Here is a 26,288-nt window from a genome sequence, read left to right as displayed (position 1 = left end):
TCCAAACAGATGAAAAAAAGTGAAAGTAGCTCATTCATGTCCAACTCTGTGACCCCATGGACTATACAGTCCATGGAATTCTCCAGGCCAGAATACTAGAGTGGGTAGCCTATTCCTTCTTCAGCACATCTTCCCAACCCAGGAATCAAACCAGGGTCTCCTGCATTGCAGGAGGATTCTTTACCAGCTGAGCTACCAGGGAAACCCAAACAGAAGAGAAAGCTGATAGAAATAGAAAGCTGAGTGGGAACATTCCACTTTTACTTTAAAAGAATCACTCTAGCTGCAATAGAGGAATCAGAGCAGATTCAGGGAGACTGGATAAAGGTTACTGCAGTAATCCTAGCAAGAGATGAGTATGACTTCTATCAGGTTGGTGTTGGTTGAGGTGATGATAAGTGACCAGATTCAGCATATATTCTGAAGGTAGAGTCACCACGATTTACTGATGGCTTTTACCTGAGGTATGAAAGTAAAAGAGAAATTAAGTATGACTCTATAGAAGCTTTTGGTGTGAGGAACTAGATGCACAGATTTGCAGTTATTGAGAGAGGAAAGACTGGTGAAAAGAAAAAGTTGGTGAATGGAAACCAAGAGTTCAGTCTGCACATGTTAAGACATATGGTCCATCAGACCAAGGGGAGATATTGCGTAAACAGCTGAGTATATAAACCAGTAATTCAGAGAACAAGTCAGACTGGAGATTTAAAATTTGGAAGTCAGCAGTTGCATGGGTCATAAAAATCAACAAGGGAGTAGATGTGCATGGAAGAAAAGAGGTCCAAGTAACTGAACCAGGCAGCACTCCAAAATTTAGATGTCAGGAAGATGAGGCGGATCTGGCAAAAGACCCACCGAAAAAAGTGATCAGTCAAGAGACTACTGTCTGAATTACTCAGTCTACTGTAAGTCAATGACATAGAAACATAAAAGAAAAAGGAAAACTTACTGCAAATAGTGCTACAGCAGAGGTGTGCTCAGAGGAAGAAGGAAAAAGGCAATAACTCTCTAGCACAGATGGCATAACATTTTGAGAAGGGTTATAAAAGTTGAGTAGCAACTAATGGGGCAAAGAAGCAAGGCTGGGCTTTTGTATCTTGTGTTCGACACCTCCCAAACAATTTCTCTGTGGACAACAAACCCTTTAGAGACCTTGTGAAGAAAAAAAGGACAGTATTCTATATGGGATTAAGAAATTTAAGTCCCCACTAGCTTCATAATAGGAACATGTAAGGGCATCTGGTTAACCCCTTTCTGTCTCTTTTCCTTCGCGTTTATCAATGTGTCTGACTCTTTGTGACCCCATGGACTATACAGTCCATGGAATTCTCCAGACCAGAATACTGGAGTAAGTAGCCGTTCCATTCTCCAGGGGATCTTTCCAACCCAGAAATCAAACCCAAGTCTCCCACATTGCAGGCAGATTATTTACCAGCTGAGCCACCAGGGAAACCAAAGAATATTGGGGTGGGTAGTCTATCCCTTCTCCAGCAGATGTTCCCCAGCCAGGAATTGAACCAGGGTCTCCTGCATTGCAGGTGGATTCTTTACCAGCTGAGCTATCAGGGAACCCCCTTATCAAAGACAGTGAAATTCATTTCACGGTCCGCAGCTCCACACAGCCTGCCACTTGCTTAGGCAATGTCCATAGCCTTGAGGATAATTTATCTGATAATTTAACCTCATGTTTACCTGAACCTTGTCTCCAGCGACCTATAACCACCAAAATTCAGCAGGTTTCCTACGGCCACACCTTGAACTTGTCTCTGCCTGATAGTTTTATACCTCTGAAATTCTAAACTTCAATAGTATACGCCCCTCTCTCTCAATATAACCTTCTAGATCAGCAATGTTGACTAGAAATAAAATGTGAGCCATTTACATAATTAAAGGTTTTCTTGTAGTCACATTTTAAAAAATGATTCATTTTGAAATTAAGAATTTATTTTATTTAAACCAATATATCAAAAATATAATCACTGCAACATGTAAACCACGTGCACATTGGCAATGAGAGGTTCTCTTTTTTTTCACACTAAGTCTTCAAACTCCAGTGTGTATTTCACACTTACAGCATACCACATTTCAAGCCATACATTGTCTATAGTCAAGGCAAAATGTAATTTTACCAAAATAAGAATTGGGTTCAATGGGAAAATGTTTTACACTGTGTATAATAAAGAACTGGCCTTGCCCAACATGATAGCCTGGGTTTATCCTTTGGCTTCCAGAGGTCTGGGCCTTTGGAGTGTATGCTTTCATGGGAGTGTCTGCCTGGGGACCTTGGGTCATACCTGGTAGTCTTAACAAGATGAGTTAGCAAGGGACTGGCCATACCAACATAGTTTTAGGGTGTGAGCTGGCCACACTAGAACAATGTGACTTAGGGTGGGAGCTTTGGGTCAGCTGGCCTGGAGACAGAGGTCAAGCATGTAAGTATTCAATCAGTTGATCAACCTTTCCTATGTAAAACAGAATCTCTGAACACAGAGACTCAGGTGAGCTTCCCTATGGACAAGACTCTGCATACTATCACATATCAACAGTAAGACATTCTATGGGGAGAGGAAAACAAAAGCTCCATGTTTGGTACTTCTCATGGACTCTGTTTCTTCCCTTAGATGATTTTAATCTGAATCCTTTCATTGTAATAAACTGTAACTATGAGTTAAATAGCTTTCAGTGAATTCTGTGAGTACTTTTAGCAAATTATCAAAGATGAGGGTGGTACTGCGAAATTCCTGAACTTGCAGTTGGTGCCAGAAGTGAGGATGGACTTGGGTGCTCAACTCTGAAGCTGGCTAACTCTCTGAGTTGTCCTAAAACTGCTTCAGCTTTTAAATGTTAATTCAATTCAAAATTCAGTTCCCCGGCTGCACTATCTATTAATACATTTCAAATGCACACAGTGGCTACAGTATTGGGTACACTTTCAGACTTTCATCTCTTTGATCTTGTTATGCCCAACACACTTGCTTTTAAACTTCATCTAGATCTCTAGCGTTTAAAATTCCTCCTATTTACGATCATTCATCCTGATCTCACTTGCCCTATATGGACGGTCCTTTGAGCCGAAGCCCAATGACCCACACATCATTTACTTTAATGTTAGTGGTTTGAATTTCTTTGCCAACTGTCTCTCAAACTATTGCACATGATTTTACGTCATGTTAGTTACATCTCAATTTTTTAAAGTTTTTTTTTTTAAATAAAAATGTTCAGAATATTGCCTGGTACATAACGCTGCTGTGGACATGTTGTACAAGTCTTTAAACTGACTAGCACTTTAGAAACACTCATCTAATCCTCACAACAACCTTTGGAGATAAGTGGTGTCTTCATCATCATCATTAGTATTACTATTATTATTATCTTCATTTTAAAGACAGAGGCAGTGAGGTTAAAAAAATTGCCCACTATTACAAAGGCAGTAAGTAGAGGAACTGGGATTTGAATCACAGCAGTCTGACTCTATCCATATTCTTAACCACTAACAATGCCACTTTAACTCTATCTCTAATCCATTTCTCCATCCCCATGGCCATTACTCATCAGACAATTCTCAGTTCTCATCTCTTTTACTGCAGTAGCCTTCTAAGTGCTCTTGCAGACCCCTCTCCTTCAAATATATCCTTATATTGCCATCAAAATACCTTTTCTTAAACAAGTCAAACTGAATTCTGGCCCTTATTTAAAGCTCTCCCATAGCTCACTATCATCTAATAATGGAAGAAACTCTTAGTAGCCACAGACTTATTTATTTAAATGAAATCTTATGTGGAAATAATTTTTATTTAAATGAAATTTTATGTGGCATATTGGGTATAAAAGCAGATAGGCTCCTGTTGAATATGAGGAAAACATGGGAGTAGACAGAATATATTTGTGGGCAAAGCATGACTCTTTAGCTCTGCCTCACATAATTTCTTTCTCAGAGATGGCATCTTACACATTTTCAAATGACCCTTAGAACTTTTGGGATAACCTGAAAACCACTAGCCTATCACTTAATCCTCTGAGAAACTAGTCCTAGTTCTGTGAATACACCAAGTTGTTACATGCTTTAGGGTCTTTATGACCTCTGGAAAGGTCATTTTGACTCGGCAACCTTTTCATACCTGATAACTCTGTTCAAGCTTTACTCCCTTCACAAAGACTTCTCTAACCTACTCTTCAGTACAACAATTCGTCATATTCCTAAATGAAGGTGTCCTGATGACGTACAACATAGTACTTGAAACTGAAGAAAATATTCCAGATATGGTGTGACTGCCACTAGAGGTAAGCTCACTACAACTCTTTTAGCAAATGTGAACTTGGAATTAGGAGCCAACAACTATTCGAAGCAGTTCTGTGTTTTAATTAGCCAAGGACTCTGGGATATAAAGTTCCTCACTAACATTTACACATAGAGCAGAAAGTTCCAAGCATCATTATTTATCACTTCAAGTAACCATGCAAAACTCTGGGCCAAACCAACCATCTATGTTCTTCACTCCGATATCTAAGCTGCCAAGAACTGCTAACAAACACGGAAAACAAGCCACAGCAAAGTTAATTAAGATCAACAGCTGCCAGACTTTCAAGCTGCCTATACATCCTTCGACTTGTCTCCTGCAGCTATCTCTTTCATTTCCTTCAGCTGCTGTTTCAAGATCTCATCTCGGCATACAAGTGATTTTCTTACTTCTTAAAAATTAGTGATTAGGTATTCAGATTCTAAATCTTAATCTCCCAAGTATCAATCTCACACAAATACTTCAGCGAATTTACCAGCCTTCAACTCTGTCTACCCACTTCCTCTCTTTTCACACAAAACTAATCCCTCACTGATGCACTAGAATGTTTCCCCTTGTATCTCTGTGGTAGTTACCAACTCTCTCTCATTCCTTCCCATTATAGCTGACTTTCTCAAGAGTCATTTGAGAAATGACTTCTAAGTACCAGCCTTCAAAGCATGGGACTAATTTTTATCTCAGTAGATGCTCTAGGGATTATAACATGCATCTTAATTTATCACAGTCTACTTCAAATTAACGCTGACTTGACTCAGGTAAAATACAGAACGTTATTCCAAACCTCAACCTCCTTTAGATACTTTAGATATCCTCAAACCTCCTTTAGATACTTACATCAATCTCTGCTAGAAATCCAGAAATAGTGTCACAGTTACTTTAAGTCATTTTATGCCTTTTAAAGAAATTAAGAGAATAAAAGAGGGAAAAGTTATATGTATATACTCCTTTATTTCCTAGACATTCATCTTTCCTGATTTTCTTCATTCCCTCCTGTGGCTATGAGTTACCGTTTGGCATCACTTGCTTTCAGTCTGAGCATCTCCTTTGGGATGGCTTCTAATAGCAAATCTGCTTATACAAGAAACTCTCTGTCTTTATTAATAGTTATTTAGGGATGACTTTATTCTGCCTTCATTTAAAAGGATATTTTTGCTAGATACAAAATTCATGGTTCAGTTTTTTATTTCGGCATCTTAAACATGTCAATCCACCACCTCCATTTTTTCTGGTGAGAATCCAGCTATAAATCATATTGCTCTTACCCCATATGTGATGAGTCAATTTTCTCTTGCTGCTTCAAGATTCTCTTTTGTCTTTTAGCAAACTGACAGTGATGTGTCTTAGATGTAGATCTTTTTGCAATTATCCTACTTGAGATTCAATGAGCCTCTTGAGACCATAAATTGATGTTTTATAATACACTTTAACAATCTCTGGCCACTATTTCTTCAAATATTCTTTCTGTCCCTTTCTCCTTTCCTTTTGGAATTCCCAATATACATATGTTGGTAAACTTGATCTTGTTTCATAGATTTCAAAGGTTGTGATTATTTTTCTTCAATGGTCTTCTCTCTGTTCTTCAAACTGGATTATTTCTATTGATAGTTCCTCAGGGGGTTTGTTTTTTTTTTTTTCCTTGCCACCTAAAATCTGCTCTTGAACTCAATTAGTGTATTTTTCATCTCAGTTATTGTGCTTTTCTAGAATTTCCATTTTCTTCTTTTTTAATAGTTCCTAAATCCTTATTGAGATTCCTTACTTATTAAGTCATTGTCATCATATTTTCTGTTAGTTATTTACACATGATTTCTTTCTTTGGACAAATTTATAATAAACTGCCAGAAGTTTTTGCTAAAAGCAACATCTAAGTTCACTCAGAGAAAATTTCCATTGACTACTTTTCTTTCCGATTTTGGATCACATGTTCCCAGGTTTTCTTTTCTTCCTCTTTTGGGTTTTTTTAAGGAAATTGTAAAATTTATTTATTTTTAATTGGAGAATAATTGCTCCACAATATTGTGTTGGTTTCTGCCATACATTAACATGAATCAGCCATAGTCCCTTTCAGTCTTATTGATGTATAAGTGACATATAGCACTATATAAGTTTAAGGTGTATAGCACAATGATTTGACTTACGTACATCATGAAATGATTACCACAATAATTTTAGTGAACACTCATCATCTCATATAGAGTCATATAGACAAAAATTTAAAAATTAGAAAATAAAATGTTTTGTGATGAGAACTCAGGATTTACGGTCTTAACGACTTTCATACATAACATATAACAGTGTTAATTTATTATATTGTACATTTACATTTCTACTACTCACAACTGAAGTCTACTTTTTCACTGCCTTCAATTAATTCCCACTCCCCTGAAAGTTTTTTAAATAAAAGTATTATAGATAATATATTTAACCAATTCTATATTATTATTTTTCCCCCTGAGGATTACTGTTCCTGTTGCTCATCCTTGTTTTTTTTTTTAGTAACCCTCTAAGAAATAAGAGGGTTAATTTGAGATTCTGTCTCTCTGTGGCATGTAGCCATTGATATCTCTGCTAATTTTTAAAGTTCTTGCTTTTATTTTTTAGGATGACTTCCTGGAGGTCACTCCTATGTCTACATCACTTAGTCGTCAAGACAGTAGACCTTTCACTTTCTGCTGATAAATTTATTGGTGGATTCAGAAGTTCACTCAAAGTGCAGAAAGTTTCAAAGTCAGCCTCAGCTATAAACTTTGCTGGGCTCTCTCAGGACTTGCTAATAGATGCCAGTCCCCTAGTAAACCAGAGATGAATGGAGAAGGGTATTCTACCCTGCTGCGGTTCTCTCAGTAACAAGGTCTCCCTACTAGATTACTGGCTAGTGGGCCATGCTGCTGCTCACCCCTAGCAAGGCCACAACGACTAGCTAGCAAGGCTTTGAGCCCCCTACATTCGTTTTCTACCAAAATTACTATTTTCACTGACAACACAACTGAGCATGGGTTTTTCCTCTTTCATTCCAAATCAAGTCAGCTGCCTCTGGCAACAAAGATGCTAGTCTTAATGCCAGCCTGCCCTTGATCACACTGTTTCCCCTAGAGGAAGAGGTGAAAGATGTAGGGGCTCAGGCAAGAAAGCCAAGCCTCCCACTGTTCTTATAACAAGCTAAAAGCTTTTCATAAATTAAGCTTCTCAATTTGATGTTTGCTATTTGTTCATTTACAGAACTCTAAATGAGTGTTTCTGACAATTTAGTCTAGTTTTATATTTATTAGTTGGAGAGAAGATATTCTTGGCTCTGATACTGTCACTTTTCAGTTAAATTCAGTTGCTCAGTCGTGCCCGACTCTTTGTGACCCCATGGACTGCAATGCACCAGGCCTCCAAATCCCAAAGCTTGCTCAAACTCATGTCCATCATGATGGTCATGCCATCCAACCATCACATCCTATCATCCCCTTCCTCTCCTGCCTTCATTCTTTCCCAGCAACAGGGTCTTTTCCAATGAGTCAGTTCTTCACATCAGATGGCCAAAGTATTGCAGTTTTAGCTTCAGCATCAGTCCCTCCAATGAATATTCACGACTGATTTCCTTTAGGATTGACTGGTTTGATCGCCTTGAAGTCCAAGGGCCTCTCAAAGAGTCTTCACCAACACCGCAGTTCAAAAGCATCAATTTTCTGGCATTCAGCTTTCTTTATGGTCCAACTCTTCCATTCCATATACGACTACTGGAAAAACCACAGCTTTGGAGAAGGAAATGGCAACCCACTCCAGTATTCTTGCCTGGAAAATCCCACGGTCAGAGGAGCCTGGTTGGCTACCTCTGTCCATGGGGTCAAAAAGAGTCAGACACGACTGAGCGACCTCACTCACTTAACTAGACGGACCTTTGTTGGCAAAGTAATGTCTCCGCTTTTTAATATGCTGTCTAGCTTGGTCATAGCTTTTCTTCCAAGAAGCAAGCATCTTTTAATTTCATTGCTGCAGTCACCATCTGCAGAGATTTTGGAGCTCAAGAAAATAAAGTCTGTCACTGTTTCCATTGTTTCCCCGTCTATTTGCCATGAAGTGATGGGACGGGATGCCATGATCATAGCTTTTTGAATGTTGAGCTTTAAGCCAGCTTTGTCACTCTCCTCTTTCACTTTCATCAAGAGGCTGTTTAGTTCCTCTCTGCTTTCTACCATAACGGTTGTTTCATCTGCATATCCCAGCAATCTTAATTCCAGTTTGTGCTTCATCCAGCTTGGCATTTCACATGATGTACTCTGCATGGAAGTTAAATAAGTAGGGTGACAATGTACAGCCTCGACATACTCCTTTCCCAATTTGGAACCAGTCCATTGTTCCAATTCTGGTTCTAACTGTTGCTTCCTGACCTGCATATAGATTTCTCAAGAGGCAGGTCAGGTGATCTGGTATTCCCATCTTTTTAAGAATTTTCCACAGTTTGTTGTGATCCACACAGTCAAAGGCTTTGGCATAGTCAATAAAGCAGAAGTAGATGTTTTTCTGAAACTCTCTTGCTTTCTTGATGATCCAACGGATGTTGGCAACTTGATCTCTGGTTCCTCTGCCTTTTCTAAAACCAGCCTGCACATCTGGAAGTTGTTGGTTCATGTACTGTTGAAGCCTTGCTTGGAGAATTTTAAGCATTACTTCGCTAGCATGTGAGATGAGTGCAATTGTACACTAGTTTGAACATTCTTTGGCATTCCCTTTGTGATTAGAATGAAAACTGACCTTTTTCAGTCCTGTGGCCACTGCTGAGTTTTCCAAATTTGCGGGCATATTGGGTGCAGCACTTTCACAGCATCATCTTTTAGGATTTAAAATAGCTTAACTGGAAAAAAAAAAAAAAATAGCTCAACTGGAACTCCATCACTTCCACTAGCTTTGTTCGTAGTGATGCTTCCTAAGGCCCACTTGACTTCACATTCCAAGATGTCTGGCTGTAGGTGAGTGATCACACCTTGGTTATCTGGGTCATGAAGATCTTTTTTGTATAATTCTTCTGTGTATTCCTGCCACCTCTTCTTAACATCTTTTGCTTCTGTTAGGTCCATACTGTTTCTGTTCTTTATTATACCCATCTTTACAAGAAATGTTCGCTTGGTATCTCTAATTTTCTGGAAGAGATCTCTAGTCTTTCCCATTGTTTTTCTCTATTTTTCTGCATGGATCACTGAGGAAGGCTTAATATCTCTCCTTGCTATTCTTTGAAACTCTGCATTCAGATGGGTATATATTTCCTTTTCTCCTTTGCCTTTAGCTTCTCTTCTCAGCTATCTGTAAGGCCTCCTGAGACAACCATTTTGCCTTTTTGCATTTCTTTTTCTTGGGGATTGTCTTGATCATCACCTCCTGTACAATGTCATGAACCTCCATCCATAGTTCTTTAGGCACTCTGTCCATCAGATCTAACCCCTTGAATCTATTTGTCACTTCTACTGTATAATCATAAGGGATTTGATTTAGGTCATACCTGAATGTTCTAGTGGTATTCCCTACTTTCTTCAGTTTAAGTCTGAATTTTGCAATAAACAGTTCATGATCTGAGCCATAGGAAGCTCCTGGTCTTGTTTTTGCTGACTGTATAGAGCTTCGGCTCCAAAGAATATAATCAATCTCATTTCGGTATAGACCATATGCTGATGTCCAAGTTTAGAGTTATCTCTTGTGGTGTTGAAGAGGTTGTTTGCTATGACCAGTGCGTTCTCTTGGCAAAGCTCAGTTAGCCTTTGCCCTGCTTCACTTAGTACTCCAAAGCCAAACTTGCCTGTTACTCCAGGTATTGCTTGACCTCCAACTTTTGTGTTCCAGTCCCCTATGCTGAAAAGGACATTTTTTTTGGTGTAAGTTCTAGAAGGTCTTGTAGGTGATCATAGAACCATTCAACTTCAGCTTCTTTGGCACTAGTGATTGGGGCACAGATTTGTATTACGTGATATAGAATGGTTTGCCTTGGAAACGAACAGAGACCCTTCTGTCATTTTTGAGACTGCACCCAAGTACTGCATTTCAGACTCTTTTGTTAACCATGACTTTTATTTATTTTCAATGATTATGTCAACATGTATTTTAGAATTGAGTTATTATATAACATTTATGCACTCATAGCTTACCCCATTACATTCTGATTTCTATTCTTACTACACTAGTGAAACAGCTCTCTTTAAGAATACTGAGAACATCATCACAAAGTCAGAAGTTACTTTTCAGTCCTTATCATAGTTGATGCTTCTACAGCATTTAACACTATACTTTTTAAAATTTCTATTTTCCTTGGCTTTTTAAATATTAATTTAATTGGAGGATAATTACTTTACAATATTGTGGTAGTTTTTGCCATACCACAATCGTCTTTCATCAACAGTGGCTTTTTCATATTTTGTGGCCTCATTTTCAACTTAAATACTGATGATATGAAAGGTTTCACCCTTAAACCTATTCTTTCATTCTTAAAAATACTGATGACTAACCACTCATCCATGTTGCTACAAATGGTATTATTTCATTCTTTTTTATGGTTGAGTAATAGTTCATTGTATATACATACCACATTTTCTTTACCCATTCCTCTGTTTATGGACATTTATGTTGCTTCCATGTACTGTAAAGAGTGCTGCAATAATCACTGGGGTGTATGTATCCTTTCAGATTAGTTTTCTCTGGATATATGCCCAGGAGTGGGAGTGCTGGATCATACTGCAATTCTATTTTTAGATTTATAAGAACTTCCATCCTGTTCTCCATTGTGTTTGTACCAATTTACATCCCCAGCACAGTGTACGGGGGTTCCCTTTTCTCCATACCCTTTCCAGCATTTATTGTTTACAGACTTTTTGATGATGACCATTCTGACCAGTGTGAGGTGACACCTCACTGTAGTTTCAATTCACATTCCTCTTATAATCAGTAATGTTGAGCATCTTTTCATGTGCTTTTTTGGCCATCTATATGTCTTCTTTGGAGAAATGTCCATTTAGATCTTCTGATCACTTTTTTTTTAATTGGGTTGTTTGGTTTTTTTGACATAGAGCTGCATGAGCTGTTTGTACATTTTGGAGATCTCCTGTTGGTTGCTTTGTTTGCAAACATTTTCTCCCAGCCTGTGGGTTGTCTTTGTGTTTTATGTATGGTTTCCTTTGCTGTCCAGAAGCTTTTTAGTTTAATTAGGTCCTATTTGTTTATTTTTGTTTTTATTCTCATTAGGAGGGGGATCAAAAAAATATTGCTGTGATTTATGTCAAAGATTACACTGCCTATGTGTTCCTCTAAGAGTTTTATAGTGTATGGCCTTATATATAGGTCTTTGATCTATTCTGTTTATTTTCGTGTAGGCTGTTGGAAAATGTTCTAGTTACATTCTTTTACATGTAGCTGTCCAGCTCTCCCAGCCTGACTTATTAAAGAGACTGTCTTTTCTCCATTGTATACTCTTGCCTCTTTTGACATAGGTTGGGCATAGATGCACAGGAGATGATCATGTTATCTTGTGATTTCTTTTATTGATATGTATTACATTCATGTATATCCAACAGTCATGTATGGGTGTGAGAGTTGAACCATAAAGAAAGTTGAGTGCCAAAGAACTGATGATTTTGAACTGTGGTTGTTGAAGACTCTTGAGTCCCTTGGACTGCAAGGAGATCAAACCAGTCAATCCTAAAGAAACCAGTCCTGAATATTCATTGTAAGGACTGATGTTGAAGCTGAAGCTCCAAAGCTTCGGCCACCTGATACAAAGAACTGACCCACTGGAAAAGACCCTAATGCTAGGAAAGACTTCAGGCAGGAGCAGACGGGGACGAGAGAGGACAAGATGGTTGGATGGCATCACCAACTTGATGAACACGAGTTTGAGCAAGCTCCAGGAGTTGGTGATGGACAGGGAAGCCTGGCATGCTTCAGTCTATGGGGTCACAAAGAGTCGGACATGATGAGAAACTGAACTGAACTGATTATATTCATGAATTCTGATATGGTGAACCAACCTCGCATTCCTTGCAAGTAAATAAATTCTACTTGGTCATAGTGTATAATTCTTCTTATATGCTGCCGGATTTTGCTTGTAACTATCCTTTTGAAGAATTTTGCAACCATATTCATAAGAGACACTGGTCTGTAGTGTTTTTTTTCCCTTGTGGTGTCTTTGTCTAGTATTGGTTTCAGGTATATGTCAAGTATCAAGTATACATACATCACATACATCTCCTCTTCTATTTTTTAGAAGAGTTTGTGAAAGTTTGCTGTTTTTAGTAATTCTTTTTAAATATTTGGTAAAGTTCAGCAGTGATGCCCTCTGGACATAGGCTTTTTTATGTGTGGTTTTTGATTACTGCTTCAATCGCTTCACTTGATACAGATATATTCAAATTTTGTATCTCTTGAGTCAGTTTCAATAGTTTGTATCTTTCCAGGAATTTGTCCATTTTATCTAAGTTACATGATTTGTGGGTATATAACTGCTCAAGTATTCCTTTATAATTGTTATTAATTTAGGATCATTAGTAATATCTCTTCTTTCATTTATGATTCTAGTAATTTGAGTGTTTCATTTTTTGCTTGGTCAATTTAACTAAAGATCTGCCAATTTTGTTGACCATTTCAAAGAACCAGCTTTGGTTTCATTGATTTTCTCTATTTTTTTTTTTTGTATTCTTTCATTAACTTATGCTGTAATTATGATTTCCTTCCTTCAGCTTGTTTTAGGTCTGGGATGCTCTTACTCTTTCATTGTCTTAAGGTAGAAGACTAGGTAATTTATCTTTCTTACTATAGGCATTTTACAGTTATAAACTTATAATTTTACAGTTATAAACTTCCCTCTAAGCACCCTTTTAGTTGCAATCCACAGGTTTTGAAATGTTGTCCTTATTTTCATTCATCTCAAAGTACTTTCTGAATTTGCTTTTGACTTATTCTTTGACTCATTGCTTACTTTAAAATACACTGTTTAAACACATGAAAAGATGCTCAACATCACTCATTATTAGAGAAATGCAAATCAAAACCACAATGAGGTACCATTACACGCCAGTCAAGATGGCTGCTATCCAAAAGTCTACAAGCAACAAATGCTGGAGAGGGTGTGGAGAAAAGGGAACCCTCTTACACTGTTGGTGGGAACGCAAACTAGTACAGCCACTATGGAGAAGAGTGTGGAGATTTCTTAAAAAACTGGAAATAGAACTGCCATATGACCCAGCAATCCCACTTCTGGGCATACACACTGAGGAAACCAGATCTGAAAGAGACACGTGCACCCCAATGTTCATCGCAGAACTGTTTATAATAGCCAGGACATGGAAGCAACCTAGATGCCCATCAGCAGATGAATAGATAAGGAAGCTGTGGTACATATACACCATGGAATATTACTCAGCTGTTAAAAAGAATTCATTTGAATCAGTTCTAATGAGATGGATGAAACTGGAGCCCATTATACAGAGTGAAGTAAGCCAGAAAGATAAAGAACATTACAACATACTAATACATATATATGGAATTTAGAAATATGGTAATGATAACCCTATATGCAAAAAAGGAAAAGAGACACAGAAGTACGAACAGACTTTTGAACTCTGTGGGAGAAGGTGAGGGTGGGATGTTTTGAAAGAACAGCATGTATATTATCTATGATGAAACAGATCACTAGCCCAGGTGGGATGCATGAGACAAGTGCTCGGGCCTGGTGCACTGGGAGGACCCAGAGGAGTCGGGTGGAGAGGGAGGTGGGAGGGGGGGATCAGGATGGGGAATACGTGTAACTCTATGGCTGACTCATGTCAATGTATGACAAAACTCACTGAAATGTTGTGAAGTAATTAGCCTCCAACTAATTAAAAAAAAAATTTTTTTAATAATAAATAAAATAAAGTAAAATACACTGTTTAAATTTCACATATTTGTGAGTCCAAATTTTCCTACTATTCATTTCTAATTTCATTCCTTGTGACTATAAAACATTTTGTATTACTACTAAAACTGAATAAGTTTAAATTTTATGGAGGTTTGTCTTATGACCTAGTGTATGGTCTATCCTTGAGAATGTTCTGTGTTTACTTGATAAGCATGTATATCGTATTGCTATTAGATGGAGTATTCTATCAGTATCTGTTAGGTACAGCTGGGTATTGGTCGATCAAGTCTTATTTTTTCCTTGTTGATCTTCTGCCTAATTTTTCTATCCATTAATCCAAGGAGGGTGTTGAAGCTTTCAATTGTTGTCACTATCTATTTCTTCATTTCTGCTAGTTGTTGTCTGATATATTTTGGTGCCCTGTTATTAGACACATATGTTTATAACTGTTATAGCTTACTTACGTATTACCTTCTCATCATATCCCTCTTTATCTCTAGTAAGTAGAAAAAGAAACTTTTGTGTTTAAAGTCTATTTTATCTGATATCAACATAGCCATTCTAGCTTTCTTATCACTGCTATTTGCATGATATGACATTTTCCATCCTTTTACTTTCAGTTTATTGGTATCATTAAAGTATGTTTCTTGTAGATAGCATACAATGGACCATGTGTTTTTATTCAATTTAACAATCATTGCCTTTGCATTACATTATCCCACCCATTTACATTTAATGTAACTATTGATAATGGATTTACGTCTGCTGTTTACCTTTTGTTTTCCATATAGTTTGTCTTTTATTCTATTCTTCATTACAGCTTTCTTCTGCATTAAATGAATATTTTCTAACAAAGCATTTCAATTTCTTTAATGACTTTTGCATTGCAATTTTTGAAGTTATTTTTTTAAATGACTACTTCAGTGTTTAGCATGTATATTTTATCTTACTCAAATGAGGTTCTGATTTATATCAGCTTAATTTTGATGATTATATAGAAGTGTTTCTCCCTTATACTGTCATTTCTTTTACCCTCTTTTCTAGTGTTTTTATAATAAAATTACATTGATTAATGTTACAAATCCAACAATACACCACTATAATTATTTCTGTGCCATCTATAATGACTTCCTTAGCCTAATGCAGTTTTTCTCACACACACACCACCTCCATAGTGCTATTGACAAATATATTACACTACAGCCTTAATAATGTATTTCATGTTTATTTTTAAATACATTAAGAGAAAAAAGCAGAAAGTATGTATCACTTCTGTCTTTTATGATTACATGACATTTATTGGTGCCCTTTTTTTCTTGCATGAACTCAAATTACCATGTGAGGTAATCTGCTTTTACATTGAAGAACTTCCTTTAGCCTTTCTTATAATGTGGTTCTGTCAGCAACAAAATCCCTCAGTGCTTGATTATCTGAGAAAGTCTACTTCACCTTCATTTTTGAAATACAGGTTTACTGGATATAGGATTTTAGTTAACAGTTTGTTCTGTTTTGTTTTTTTTCTTTCAGCACTTTACAAATGTTATCCTATTGCCTTCTAGCCTCCATCATTTCTGCTGAAAAGTCTACTACCAAAACTTAAGGAATTGCCCTTAAGTGACACATCATTTTTCTCTTGATGCTTTCAATATCTGTCTTTAACTTCCATTATATTTACTATGATATATCTGTTTGTGGACCTCTTTGTGTTTACTGCTAAGTGGATTTTGAAGAAATTCCTAGATATGTAGGTTTTTCCAATGAATTTGTGAAGTTTATAGCCATTACTTTGTTGCATATTTTTTCTGCTCCTTTCTCTCTTCTTTTGGTACTCCCATTATACATATGTTGGAGCATTTGATTGTACCTCTCATTTCTCTGAGGGTCTCTTCACTGTTTTTAACTCATTTTTCTCTTTGGTCTGCAACTTGCATTAACATGCCTGTGTGTGTGCATGCCTGTGAATGTGCGTGCTAGGTCGCTTCAGTCATGACCAGTTCTTTGCGACCCTATGGACTGTAGCCCACTAGGCTCCTGTGTCCATGGGATTCTCCAGGCAAGAATACTGGAGTGGGTTGCCATGCCCTCCGCCACGGCATCTTCCCAACCCAGGGACTGAGCCCATATCTCTTACGTCTCCTGCACTGGCAGGTGGGTTCTTCACAACTAGTGCCACCTGGGAAGCCCCATAACATGCCTATCTATCTACAAATTCACTTCCTGTTCTGTGAGCTCAAATCTATAGTTAAGTCTCTCTGATACATTTTAGTTATTTTACGGTTCAATTTCATAATTTCTTTTGATGATTTTTTATAATTTCTACCTTTTTACTGATATTCTTATTTGAGGTGACCCTGTAATCATATCTTCTTGTACCACTTTAATTGTGAGCTCCTTTAAGACTGTGAACATTTCCATTATGGCTACTTTAAAGTCTTTTCTTGATAAACATGGACACTGACAGGCAGTTTCTATGGCCTGCTGTTTTTCAGTATATGGGTCATACTTTCCTGTTTCTTTATATGTTTCACAGTTTGCTGTTGTTGGAATATAGATGTTTTACATAATACGTTCTGGCAACTCTAGGTACTCTACCCTTCTGAAGCATGTCATTGTTACCTGTTAATTTGTTTAGTGACTGACTGGATTGTTTTAGTGAAGTTTATCACCCTATACAAATCAAATCCCCTAAATTTAGGGGAAGTTTATTCCCCTAAATCAAATCCCTTACAATTAGAAAGTGGAAGTGAGAAATAGATTTAAGGGACTAGATCTGATACACAATAGAGTGCCTGATGAACTATGGACGGAGGTTTGTGACAACGTACAGGAGACAATGTACAGGGAGCGAGACCATCCTCAAGAAAAAGAAATGCAAAAAAGCAAAATGGCTGTCTGAGGAGCCTTACAAATAGCTGTGACAAGAAGAAAAGTCAAAAGCAGAGGAGAAAAGGAAAGATTACCCATTTGAATGCAGAGTTCCAAAGAATAGCAAGGAGAGATAAGAAAGCCTTCCTCAGTGATCAGTGAAAAGAAATAGAGGAAAAGAATAGAATGGAAAAGACTAGAGACCTCTTCAAGAAAATCAGAGGTACCAAGGGAACATTTCATGCAAAGATGGGCTCAATTAAGGACAGAAACAGTATGGACCTAACAGAAGTAGAAGATATTAAGAAGAGGTAGCAGGAATACACAGAAGAACTGTACAAAAAAGATCTTCACGACCCCAATAATCACAATGGTGTGATCATTCACCTAGAGCCAGACGTCCTGGAATGTGAAGTCAAAAGGGCCTTAGGAAGCATCACTATGAACAAAGCTAGTGGAGGTGATGGAACTCCAGTTGAGCTATTTCAAATCCTGAAAGATGATGCTGTCAAAGTGCTGCACTCAATATGCCAGCAAATTTGGAAAACTCAGCAGTGGCCACAGGACTGGAAAAGGTCAGTTATCATTCCAATCCCAAAGAAAGGCAATGCCAAAGAATGCTCAAACTAGTGTATAATTGCACTCATCTCACATGCTAGCAAAGTAATGCTCAAAATTCTCCAAGCCAGGCTTCAACAATATGTGAACTGTGAACTTCCAGCTGTTCAAGCTGGTTTTAGAAAAGGCAGAGGAACCAGAGATCAAATTGCCAACACCCGCTGGATCATTGAAAAAGCAAGAGAGTTCCAGAAAAACATCTACTTCTGCTTTATTAACTATGCCAAAGCCTTTGACTGTGCAGATCACAATAAACTGTGGAAAACTCTTAAAGAGATGGGAATACCAGACCACCCGACCTGACTATTGAGAAATCTGTATGCAGGTCAGGAAGCAACAGTTAGAACTGGACATGGAACAACAGACTCGTTCCAAATAGGAAAAGGAGTATGTAAAAGCTGTATATTGTCACCCTGCTTATTTAATTTATATGCAGAGTACATCATGAGAAATGCTGGGCTGGAGGAAGCACAAGCCGGAATCAAGATTGCTGGGAGAAATATCAATAACCTCAGATATGCAGATGACACAACCCTTTGGCAGAAAGGGAAGTAGAACTAAAGAGCCTCTTGATGAAAGTGAAAGAGGAAAGTGAAAAAGTTGGCTTGAAGCTCAGCATTCAGAAAACAAAGATCGTGGCATCTGGTCCCATCACTTCCTGGCAAATAGATGGAGTAACAGTGGAAACAGTGTCAGACTTTATTTTTGGGGGCTCCAAAATCACTGCAGATGGTGACTGCAGCTATGAAGTAAAAAGACACTTACTCCTTGGGAGAAAAGTTATGACCAACTCAGCATATTAGCAAGCAGAGATGTTACTTTGCCAACAAAGGTCCATCTAGTCAAGGCTATGGATTTTTCAGTAGTCATGTATGGATGTGAGAGTGGGAATAAAGAAAGCTGAGCACCGAAAAATCGATGCTTTTGAACTGTGGCGTTGGAGAAAACTCTTGAGAGTCCCTTGGACTGCAAGGAGATCCAACCGGTCCATCCTAAAGGAAATCAGTCCTGAATGTTCATTGGAAGGACTGATGCTGAAGCTGAAATACTTTGGCCACCTGATGTGAAGAGCTGACTCATTAAAAAGACCCTGAGAAACACTGGTAAAGATTGAAGGCAGGAGGAGAAGGGGCCGACAGAGGATGAGATGGTTGGATGGCATCACTGACTCAATGGACATGAGTTTGAGTAAACTCCAGCAGTTGGTGATGGACAGGGAGGCCTGGCATGCTACAGTCCAAGGGTCACAAAGAGTCGGACACAACTGAGCAACTGAACTGAACTGAATTCCCCTATACATAGTGATCAGCTTCTGATGTTATTCCTCAGGGATGCACATATCCCTGTTACATCCACAATTACCAACAGATCACTGGATCACCATGGTTTGGGTAGAGCTTTCTTCCTGTCTTTCTTTAACCATGCCCAGCTGTTAAAATCCAAAAATTGTGATTGGTTGCTCTATTATTTTCAATAATGTCCTAGAGCATAAACTGGTCTATAAACAATCTAATCAAATTCTCGTTCCTTTGAAGGAAGAGTTTCTGAGATCAGTGTTTGATTTTTCTTCTGACCTTAGAAGGCTCTTGTGATGTTCTATTCCCTGGTTCTTGCTTGCAAACTAGCTGGCTTATAGTTTAGCCTGCTCAAATCTCCTCTGAAATGCCTTTTACCACAACCTCCACTGTTTTTATTGAATGCCTTCAGGCTTAAACTTCTTCATTCCCTGTTGCAAGTGAAGCCAGTCCCTACGGGAAGAAATTAGGAGCTATGTGTGTTATGGTCTGTTTCTCCCTCTGGACAAATCTCTGAGCCAGGACTCTGAAGCTAGACGTGGAGACAATGGCAAAGCTTTCTCTGAGTAACGCTCCCTCTCTAGGAGCAGAGTTCAGTGGAGAGAAAGGGCGCAGACTCTAAATTCTCCCTGCTTGCCTCTCTTGAGATAACCTACTAGTTTAGAACATAAAGCAAGAATGAGCTGGGTCCCAGTATTCTCAGCATGCCTCACCCAAACTCTACAAGTATGAGTTTGGCAGGCAAAGGACTCCTCACTGTTCAACTGCTCTAACCCACGCCTTAGCAACAGCAATAGGTAGCCGGGGCAGGATGAGAAATGTTTATGTCCCGTTCCTCCAGGAAGAAATCCATTAGTCTAGGTGAAAAGGGGAGGCCAGGGGGCAGGCTGTGGTCTTGGCTGGTGTAACCTTGCCGATTTGGAATCTCCACCTTGCTGAGTTGGCTAGAGGGGAAGAAGGAAGTAGCACTGGCTTAAAGACCACAAGCGCTCTTATTTCTTAGCAAATTTTCATAGATGTTCTTGAATAAATGTTTCTTCAGTTGCTGTTCACCCTCAGAACCATTTCCAGAGACTTTAAATGGCTGAAGTTTAGGGGTTTTTTAAAATTACTTTCACCAGTTTCACTGGGGAAGGCAGCAGAGGGTCTCACATTCTCCTACCAGCAGTCCATCAACCACTTGTTCTATTACACAGAGAAAAAGGAAGCAAAGTGCTAAGGCTCTCTATGTGCTATCTCATTTAATCGTCCCAACTACAAGGCAGATATTACAGATCTGACTTTATAGGCCATGAATGAGAGTCCCAGAATCCAAGTAAAAAAGCAAATAGGTGGCAACATTGTGATTCAAAACCAGGTAGAGCTGCCTCCAAAGCGCATATTCTTGATTAAACCCATCCTTTCACCTCTGACACAGATACCTAAAAACCAGACCTCATGAGACACTTCCATCCTTGTGCAGGCACAGTCATTTCTCTTGGTAACAGCAATTTCTTCCTCCTTCAGATCTTTTATAATAATACCATGAGAAGTACTATTCTATTTCCTCACGTCATGAGCTATGTTCCCACAAAGAATCTACGACCAGGGCATTGTTATCTTTTCTGTACTTTTGAAACCTGTCTTCTAAGGAGCAAGGTAGATCTGATGTGCACTGTGTTTGATTCTTTGATTATTATGAATGTTAAGATGACAAGGTCTCTTTGCTCCCAAGATTAATTACCATTATACATAAGCAGATACAAAGGCAAGTGAAAACATCATTAGGAAATGATACCTCTTTTTAAAAGAGTCACACTTATTTTGAAGATTATTAGATATCAGATGATCAGCTTTCAGTTTAACATATCAAAAAATTATCAGTCACAATTCGCCAGTCACTAATAAGAAAATGCCACTTAATGGTGATTTCATGCTTTTTAATATATATTAGGCACCCTGATGCTGGGAGGGGTTGGGGACAGGAAGAGAAGGGGACAACAGAGGATGAGATGGCTGGATGGCATCACCAACTCAATGGGCATGAGTTTGAGTGAGCTCGGGGAGTTGGTGATGGACAGGGAGGCCTGGTGTGCTGCGATTCATGGGGTCGCAAAGAGTCGGACACGACTGAGCAACTGAACTGAACTGAACTGAACTGAGCACATAGCAAGTGCCAATATTTTAAAAATTTAAAAAAGTTCTTACCATCCAGACTTAAACCAAATCAAAATCTAAAAAAACACACTAGATAAACCTAAAATACATAAGAAACCCTTTTCTATATTCACATGCCAAAAAGAAATAAAATTTAAAAATAAAAAGACATGTCAATCTAGGTTTGAAAGTTTAGTCTTTATTTGGCTCCATTTATCACAGCTTACCAAAAGAAAAATTGAGGGGGGCCAGTTTTTACCACCTCAAAATGACATATATCCTGATAACAAATTCTCCAGCTTAATTCTAATGTTGTGCTAAGTGTTAGAGGGGGAAAAAAACAGTTACTGAACACAAAACCTCCTGAATTACAAGAATCATCAAGGAAACTGTGAACACATGGTAAGGAATACAGTTACATGTCATATTTAAGTAAATGTTAAAGAATCCATTAGGGTGAGACTGCTTGCTCTGAAAGACTCTTCCATATACAACAGGGGCCCACCACATTTGAAGGGGTTCCGTCACGTGTTGTCACTCCAGCTAGAAACTGGCAGTAGGAAAGACCCTCATGTTCAGAGAAACGTTTTTTTTTGAAGATCTTTAATCTCAACTGTCAACACCTGACCGAAACAAACAAACCACCTTTGCTAAGGAAACAAAGATGGTGAGAACTTTAAGAGGGGACTCAAGCATAATTAAAATTGCTCTGTTGGTAGAAGATGCCAGCGCTGAAGGACAGCATCAAGTGACGGCCGTTCACGTGACAAAGGCGTCGGGCAGCTGCTCTAAGTGCCGCAGCGTGCTCAATAGCTGCTTAAAGAACGCAGTACGTGTACTCACCAAATATTTCCCCTCCACTCGCATATTCCGTCACCAGATAAATCATCCGCTCTGTCTCCATAACCTGGTGCAAAGGCAGGAAAATTACAGTGACACAAATGACAGGCTGATAGCACAGAAGAGAAACTAACAACTCTTCCTTTTGTCATGTGAAATGTTAATAAATCATTTCTGCCTAAAGGAGACTTCAAACTTGTGGGGCTGGGAGGGGAACAGATATAAATGTCATTAAGAAGGGGGGAAATGGGTATTCCTCCAAGTTCTTAAAAGTAGGAAATATTTACTACTTGAGAGAGACAGTCCTTGCACTGTCCCAGCAGGACTCAGCAATCTTTCAAGCTCCACAAAAAGACGCAAAGATGCTGCCAAGAACCAAAAAGTTCACATTTGGTCACTTGAAGTTTTGGATCATTGATCACTTGAAGCTCAAAAATGTCCCTCCCAAAACCCAACCAAAATAAAACTTAGGGAGAACAACTGGAGTCACTTAAGAACTACACAGATATTACATATAGCTGTGCTTTTTTAAAAATGGAAATGACAACTTTCCATTCAACAACCTCAAAGATATAAACTACTCATTTGTATTTTAATCTTAGTCTTTATGTTGCTACTTTTCTAAAAACTTGTGGTGTGTTGTCAGTACCTTCTTCCTTTTCACCTTTTTCATCAAATATTTATTAAAGTATTAATATATAAGTATAAATGTTCATTATAAACATTTTAAATACCTAGTATATAAACAAAAGACCAAACATTTTCCTCTGTCCAAGCCTTTCCATTTTATTCCCCAGAGGAAACTCTGTTAATAGTTTATTTTATATCATTCTAGAGTAGTGGTATCCAACAGAAATACTATGTGAGTCTCACATACAATTTTAACTTTTCTAGTAACACATTAAAAAAATAAAACTAAAAAGGTGAAATTAATTCTATTGTATTTTATTATCATTAATATATTTCAAACACATTTAATTGTAAACAGCTCCAGTTTTTATATTTAAATTAATATTAAATAAAAGTAAAAATCCAGTTCCTCATTCATGCTAGCCACATGTTAATACACAACCACGTGTGGCTAGTGACTATCAAAGCAGGCGATACAGTTCTACACTTTCACTATACTTGACAGTTAATTATTTTGTCAAATCATTCCCTAGTCATTTTATTTTTGACATCTCTATACATTAATACCATTATAACAATAGATCTATTTCTTCTTTTAAATAGTTTCATAGTACTCCATTGTATGATGCACATTATTTTAATTTTTCAATGTAACAACTGCATCATTTTTCTCACTTTAACTTAAAAACTCTACAGACTGGTGATCCTAGCCCACTGTTACATGTATTGCTTCCAAGCTCTCTATATGTTGGCTCATGTAACAAAAAGTAAGTATCCTAAACATAAGTAAGTGTTAAGGAAAAATAAAAAAGAAGAAAAAAATGTCATATTGTATATCTCCTTTATACCAGGCCTTTTATGGACTTCCCTGGTGGCTCAGATGGTAAAGCGTTTGTCTAGAATGTGGGAGACATGGGTTCGATCCCTGGGTTGGGAAGATTCCCTGGAGAAGGAAATGGCAACCCACTCCAGTATTCTTGCCTAGAAAATCCCATGAACAGAGGAGTCTGGTGCAGGCTACTTACTGTCCATGGGGTCGCAAAGAGTCGGACCTGACTAAGTGACTTCACTTTCACTTTATTGACTGTAAATTTCTTTATTTTTTAAAATTTTGTTGAAGTAGAGTTGATTTACAATGTTGTGTTTAACTTTAGACTATTATTTTTTTATTTTTAAGCTTTTCAGGAGTTCAAAAACTTCCCTATATAGTTATCTAAATTTGGTTCACTCTGGAAGCCCAAGGAGACTGAAGCTTTAGCAAATGACAAAAACTGCCTTAATACTGTATGAAAACGATTCAACAGTCATACTCACCTTGGCAGCTCAGACTCTCCCATTAACAATACTAGCTGCCAGATAGCAAAATTAAAGCCTAAAAGAGGGCCATATTCAAAGCCAGGGTTGAAAGTCTATAAATCAGAAAGGCTAATGAAATCTTGGGTAAGAAAGGTAAACTTGCAGATTTCAGTGATAAGGTTAATACCTATAAGTTAACCTCTTAAGGAAAGTCAGCCTTTATAATGAGCTCTACAACTATTAAAAGATGATTTATTTTACAAAGTGAGGTCAAGAAGTTTACTGTCTGTCAGGATAGGAAGGAAGCAGCATCTCTGAACTTGCAGACACAGCTCTTCAGGCAACCCCAGGAAGCTTTCATGGGTTTCCTTCTCAGGCACAACGGAGGTGTTGCTCAATATAACTTTGTGTGATAAAATTTCAACAATCCTGCTCCTGCTGGTCTAATTCATTTCATGATGTGAGCAGGTGATGCCAGACAAGAGCCCTAACGCTACAGTTGTAAACTGCACTGATATCACGACATGCTTTCTTTTCCATAAAGTAGCAGTCTGAAAGGCTGCCTGCTGTGCCTCGGATGTAGTCTTTCCACTCTTACACATGATCCCAGGTCTGGGCCAGTAACCACTTACTGCAGACTAACAGCAGCAAACGAACTGAGTGGGTGGCCACTTCCTGCAGAAGGAGGTGTTGGCTGTTCTGGTAGAGAGCAGTGAGCAGGGCTGGCCTCATGCACAGGCAGGGCTCATGGTTGCCAACACACCGCAATTTGAGAAGTACCCCAAAGCCCCACCTCTCCCAAAATATCTCTTCCACCCGCCTGCTAAGGCAAGGCCCTCCTCTCCTATCTGGCTTAAAATTCCAGCCATTAGATTCACTCCTTTTGCAGTGAGGCTAGGGAATCACTTTTGATGATGGCATGAAACATGCCTGCTTCCTGGGAAGGTAAGTAAACTAGAACAGAGAACTCTGCCATTACGTGGAGTCAGTCTCTTGGCTGGGCCTCCGTGGAGGCTCACGTGGTGAAGAATCTGCCTGCAGTGCAGGAGACCTGGGTTCCATCCCTGGGTTGGGAAGATCCCCTGGAGGAGGGCATGGCAACCCACTCCGGTGTTCTTGCCTGGAGAATCCCCATGGACAGAGGAGCCTGGCAGGCTACAGTCCACTGGGTAGTAAAGAGCCGGACACGACTGAGGGACTAGGCATGCATGCACGATCTCCCGGCTGTCGAAGGAGTCAGTGCAGCCTTAGGAAACCATGTCTGGGACCCTATCAGAGCTGAAAGGAAATAGGTTTGACTGGTACAACAAGCCACACTGAAAATACCCTTGGTGATAATTCATAAAATGATCACAGACATTGGTATTTCAATAATGCTGTAAAAGTTATTATTTTAACCTCTTCAAATTCTCTGTTCCTTTTGGATTTCCCATTCTGTTTTAGGATTCTGACCTAAATAAATAGGTTCTCATCACCTTCTAAATAATCTTTTTGTGTAACTCTAAGAGTGGCATCCAAGCTTACCTAGGTAAGCTAGAGCTTACTAGTAAATCCCCAGGGGAAACTGAAGTACTGAGTTGGGGGACAGATAATAAGGTGGGGAAATAGTAGGATGAACATAGGAAAAAAAAAAGTTGCAGATGTTCACCCACCCACATTCTCTTCAAAAGTAACCACAGACAAGCGACCACCCTGGGTTCCTAGTTGCCCCACGCTACCACTAGGGATCCTACCTGGTAAAGTCTGATAATGTGGGGGTGGCAAAGCATCTTCATAATTTGAACTTCTCGGAAAATCTTCTTCAAGTTTTCTTCATCCAGCTGGGTCTTATCAATGATCTTGATAGCAACCTGACAACAGAGAAAGAAAATTCACTCATGCATTATTAAAAAGCATTTACTAAGGAAAATTAAATCTACTTTAAAACATATTCCACAAAATACAAATTGCCATTATCTTGTTTACAGGACGTCAATGAAGAAAATAAATTTACTCTTTCTAAAAAGACAGGAAATGGATTCCTAGCAAGTTGGTCTCAAAGGAACAGACTCCAAAAGCTAATGGGTCTTCTGCCATTTCTTAAATTGCTCCTACAGTAAAACCCCAGAACAAAATATTTCATTACCCTGCAGATGCGGTTACAGTCTAGGCAAATCATGCTTTGGTGCAGACACTCATATGCAGGGCTTCTTATTAAGACAAGAAGCTTATATGATAAGTAAATGATGACTTGGTAAGGTCTGACTAGAAGTTCCACAGGCACATCCCACATCTCAGGAGGTGCTTCTATAATTCAGTAACGGTGATAGTAGTAAGGGTGGTGATGGTGGTGGCAGCAGTAATTACTATATACTGAACTATATACCATATAACTACATACTATATATATACTATACATTATATATATACAATTACTATATACTATACTATATACTATAGAATACATCA

The 26,288-nt window shown here is 38.4% G+C and overlaps 1 protein-coding gene across 5 annotated transcripts in view; it reads right to left on the bottom strand.

Annotated features, from left to right (window-relative positions):
* Nucleotides 1-26,288, bottom strand: part of SIK3 (SIK family kinase 3) — a 257,867-nt gene that overhangs the window by 91,465 nt on the left and 140,114 nt on the right. For all 5 annotated transcript variants that reach the window (XM_065946250.1, XM_065946252.1, XM_065946251.1 and 2 more), the window contains exons 2-3: nucleotides 25,574-25,690; nucleotides 21,918-21,981 (exon numbers count right to left, since the gene is read on the bottom strand). In XM_065946250.1, the coding sequence (XP_065802322.1) occupies nucleotides 21,918-21,981; nucleotides 25,574-25,690 (181 nt within the window). The remainder of the gene's footprint in view (nucleotides 1-21,917; nucleotides 21,982-25,573; nucleotides 25,691-26,288) is intronic.

The sequence above is a fragment of the Muntiacus reevesi genome, chromosome 9 (assembly GCF_963930625.1).
Source record: "Muntiacus reevesi chromosome 9, mMunRee1.1, whole genome shotgun sequence".
Lineage (NCBI taxonomy): Eukaryota > Metazoa > Chordata > Mammalia > Artiodactyla > Cervidae > Muntiacus > Muntiacus reevesi.
Note: the sequence above shows the minus strand (reverse complement) of the source record. Positions and strands in the feature narration are given on the sequence as shown.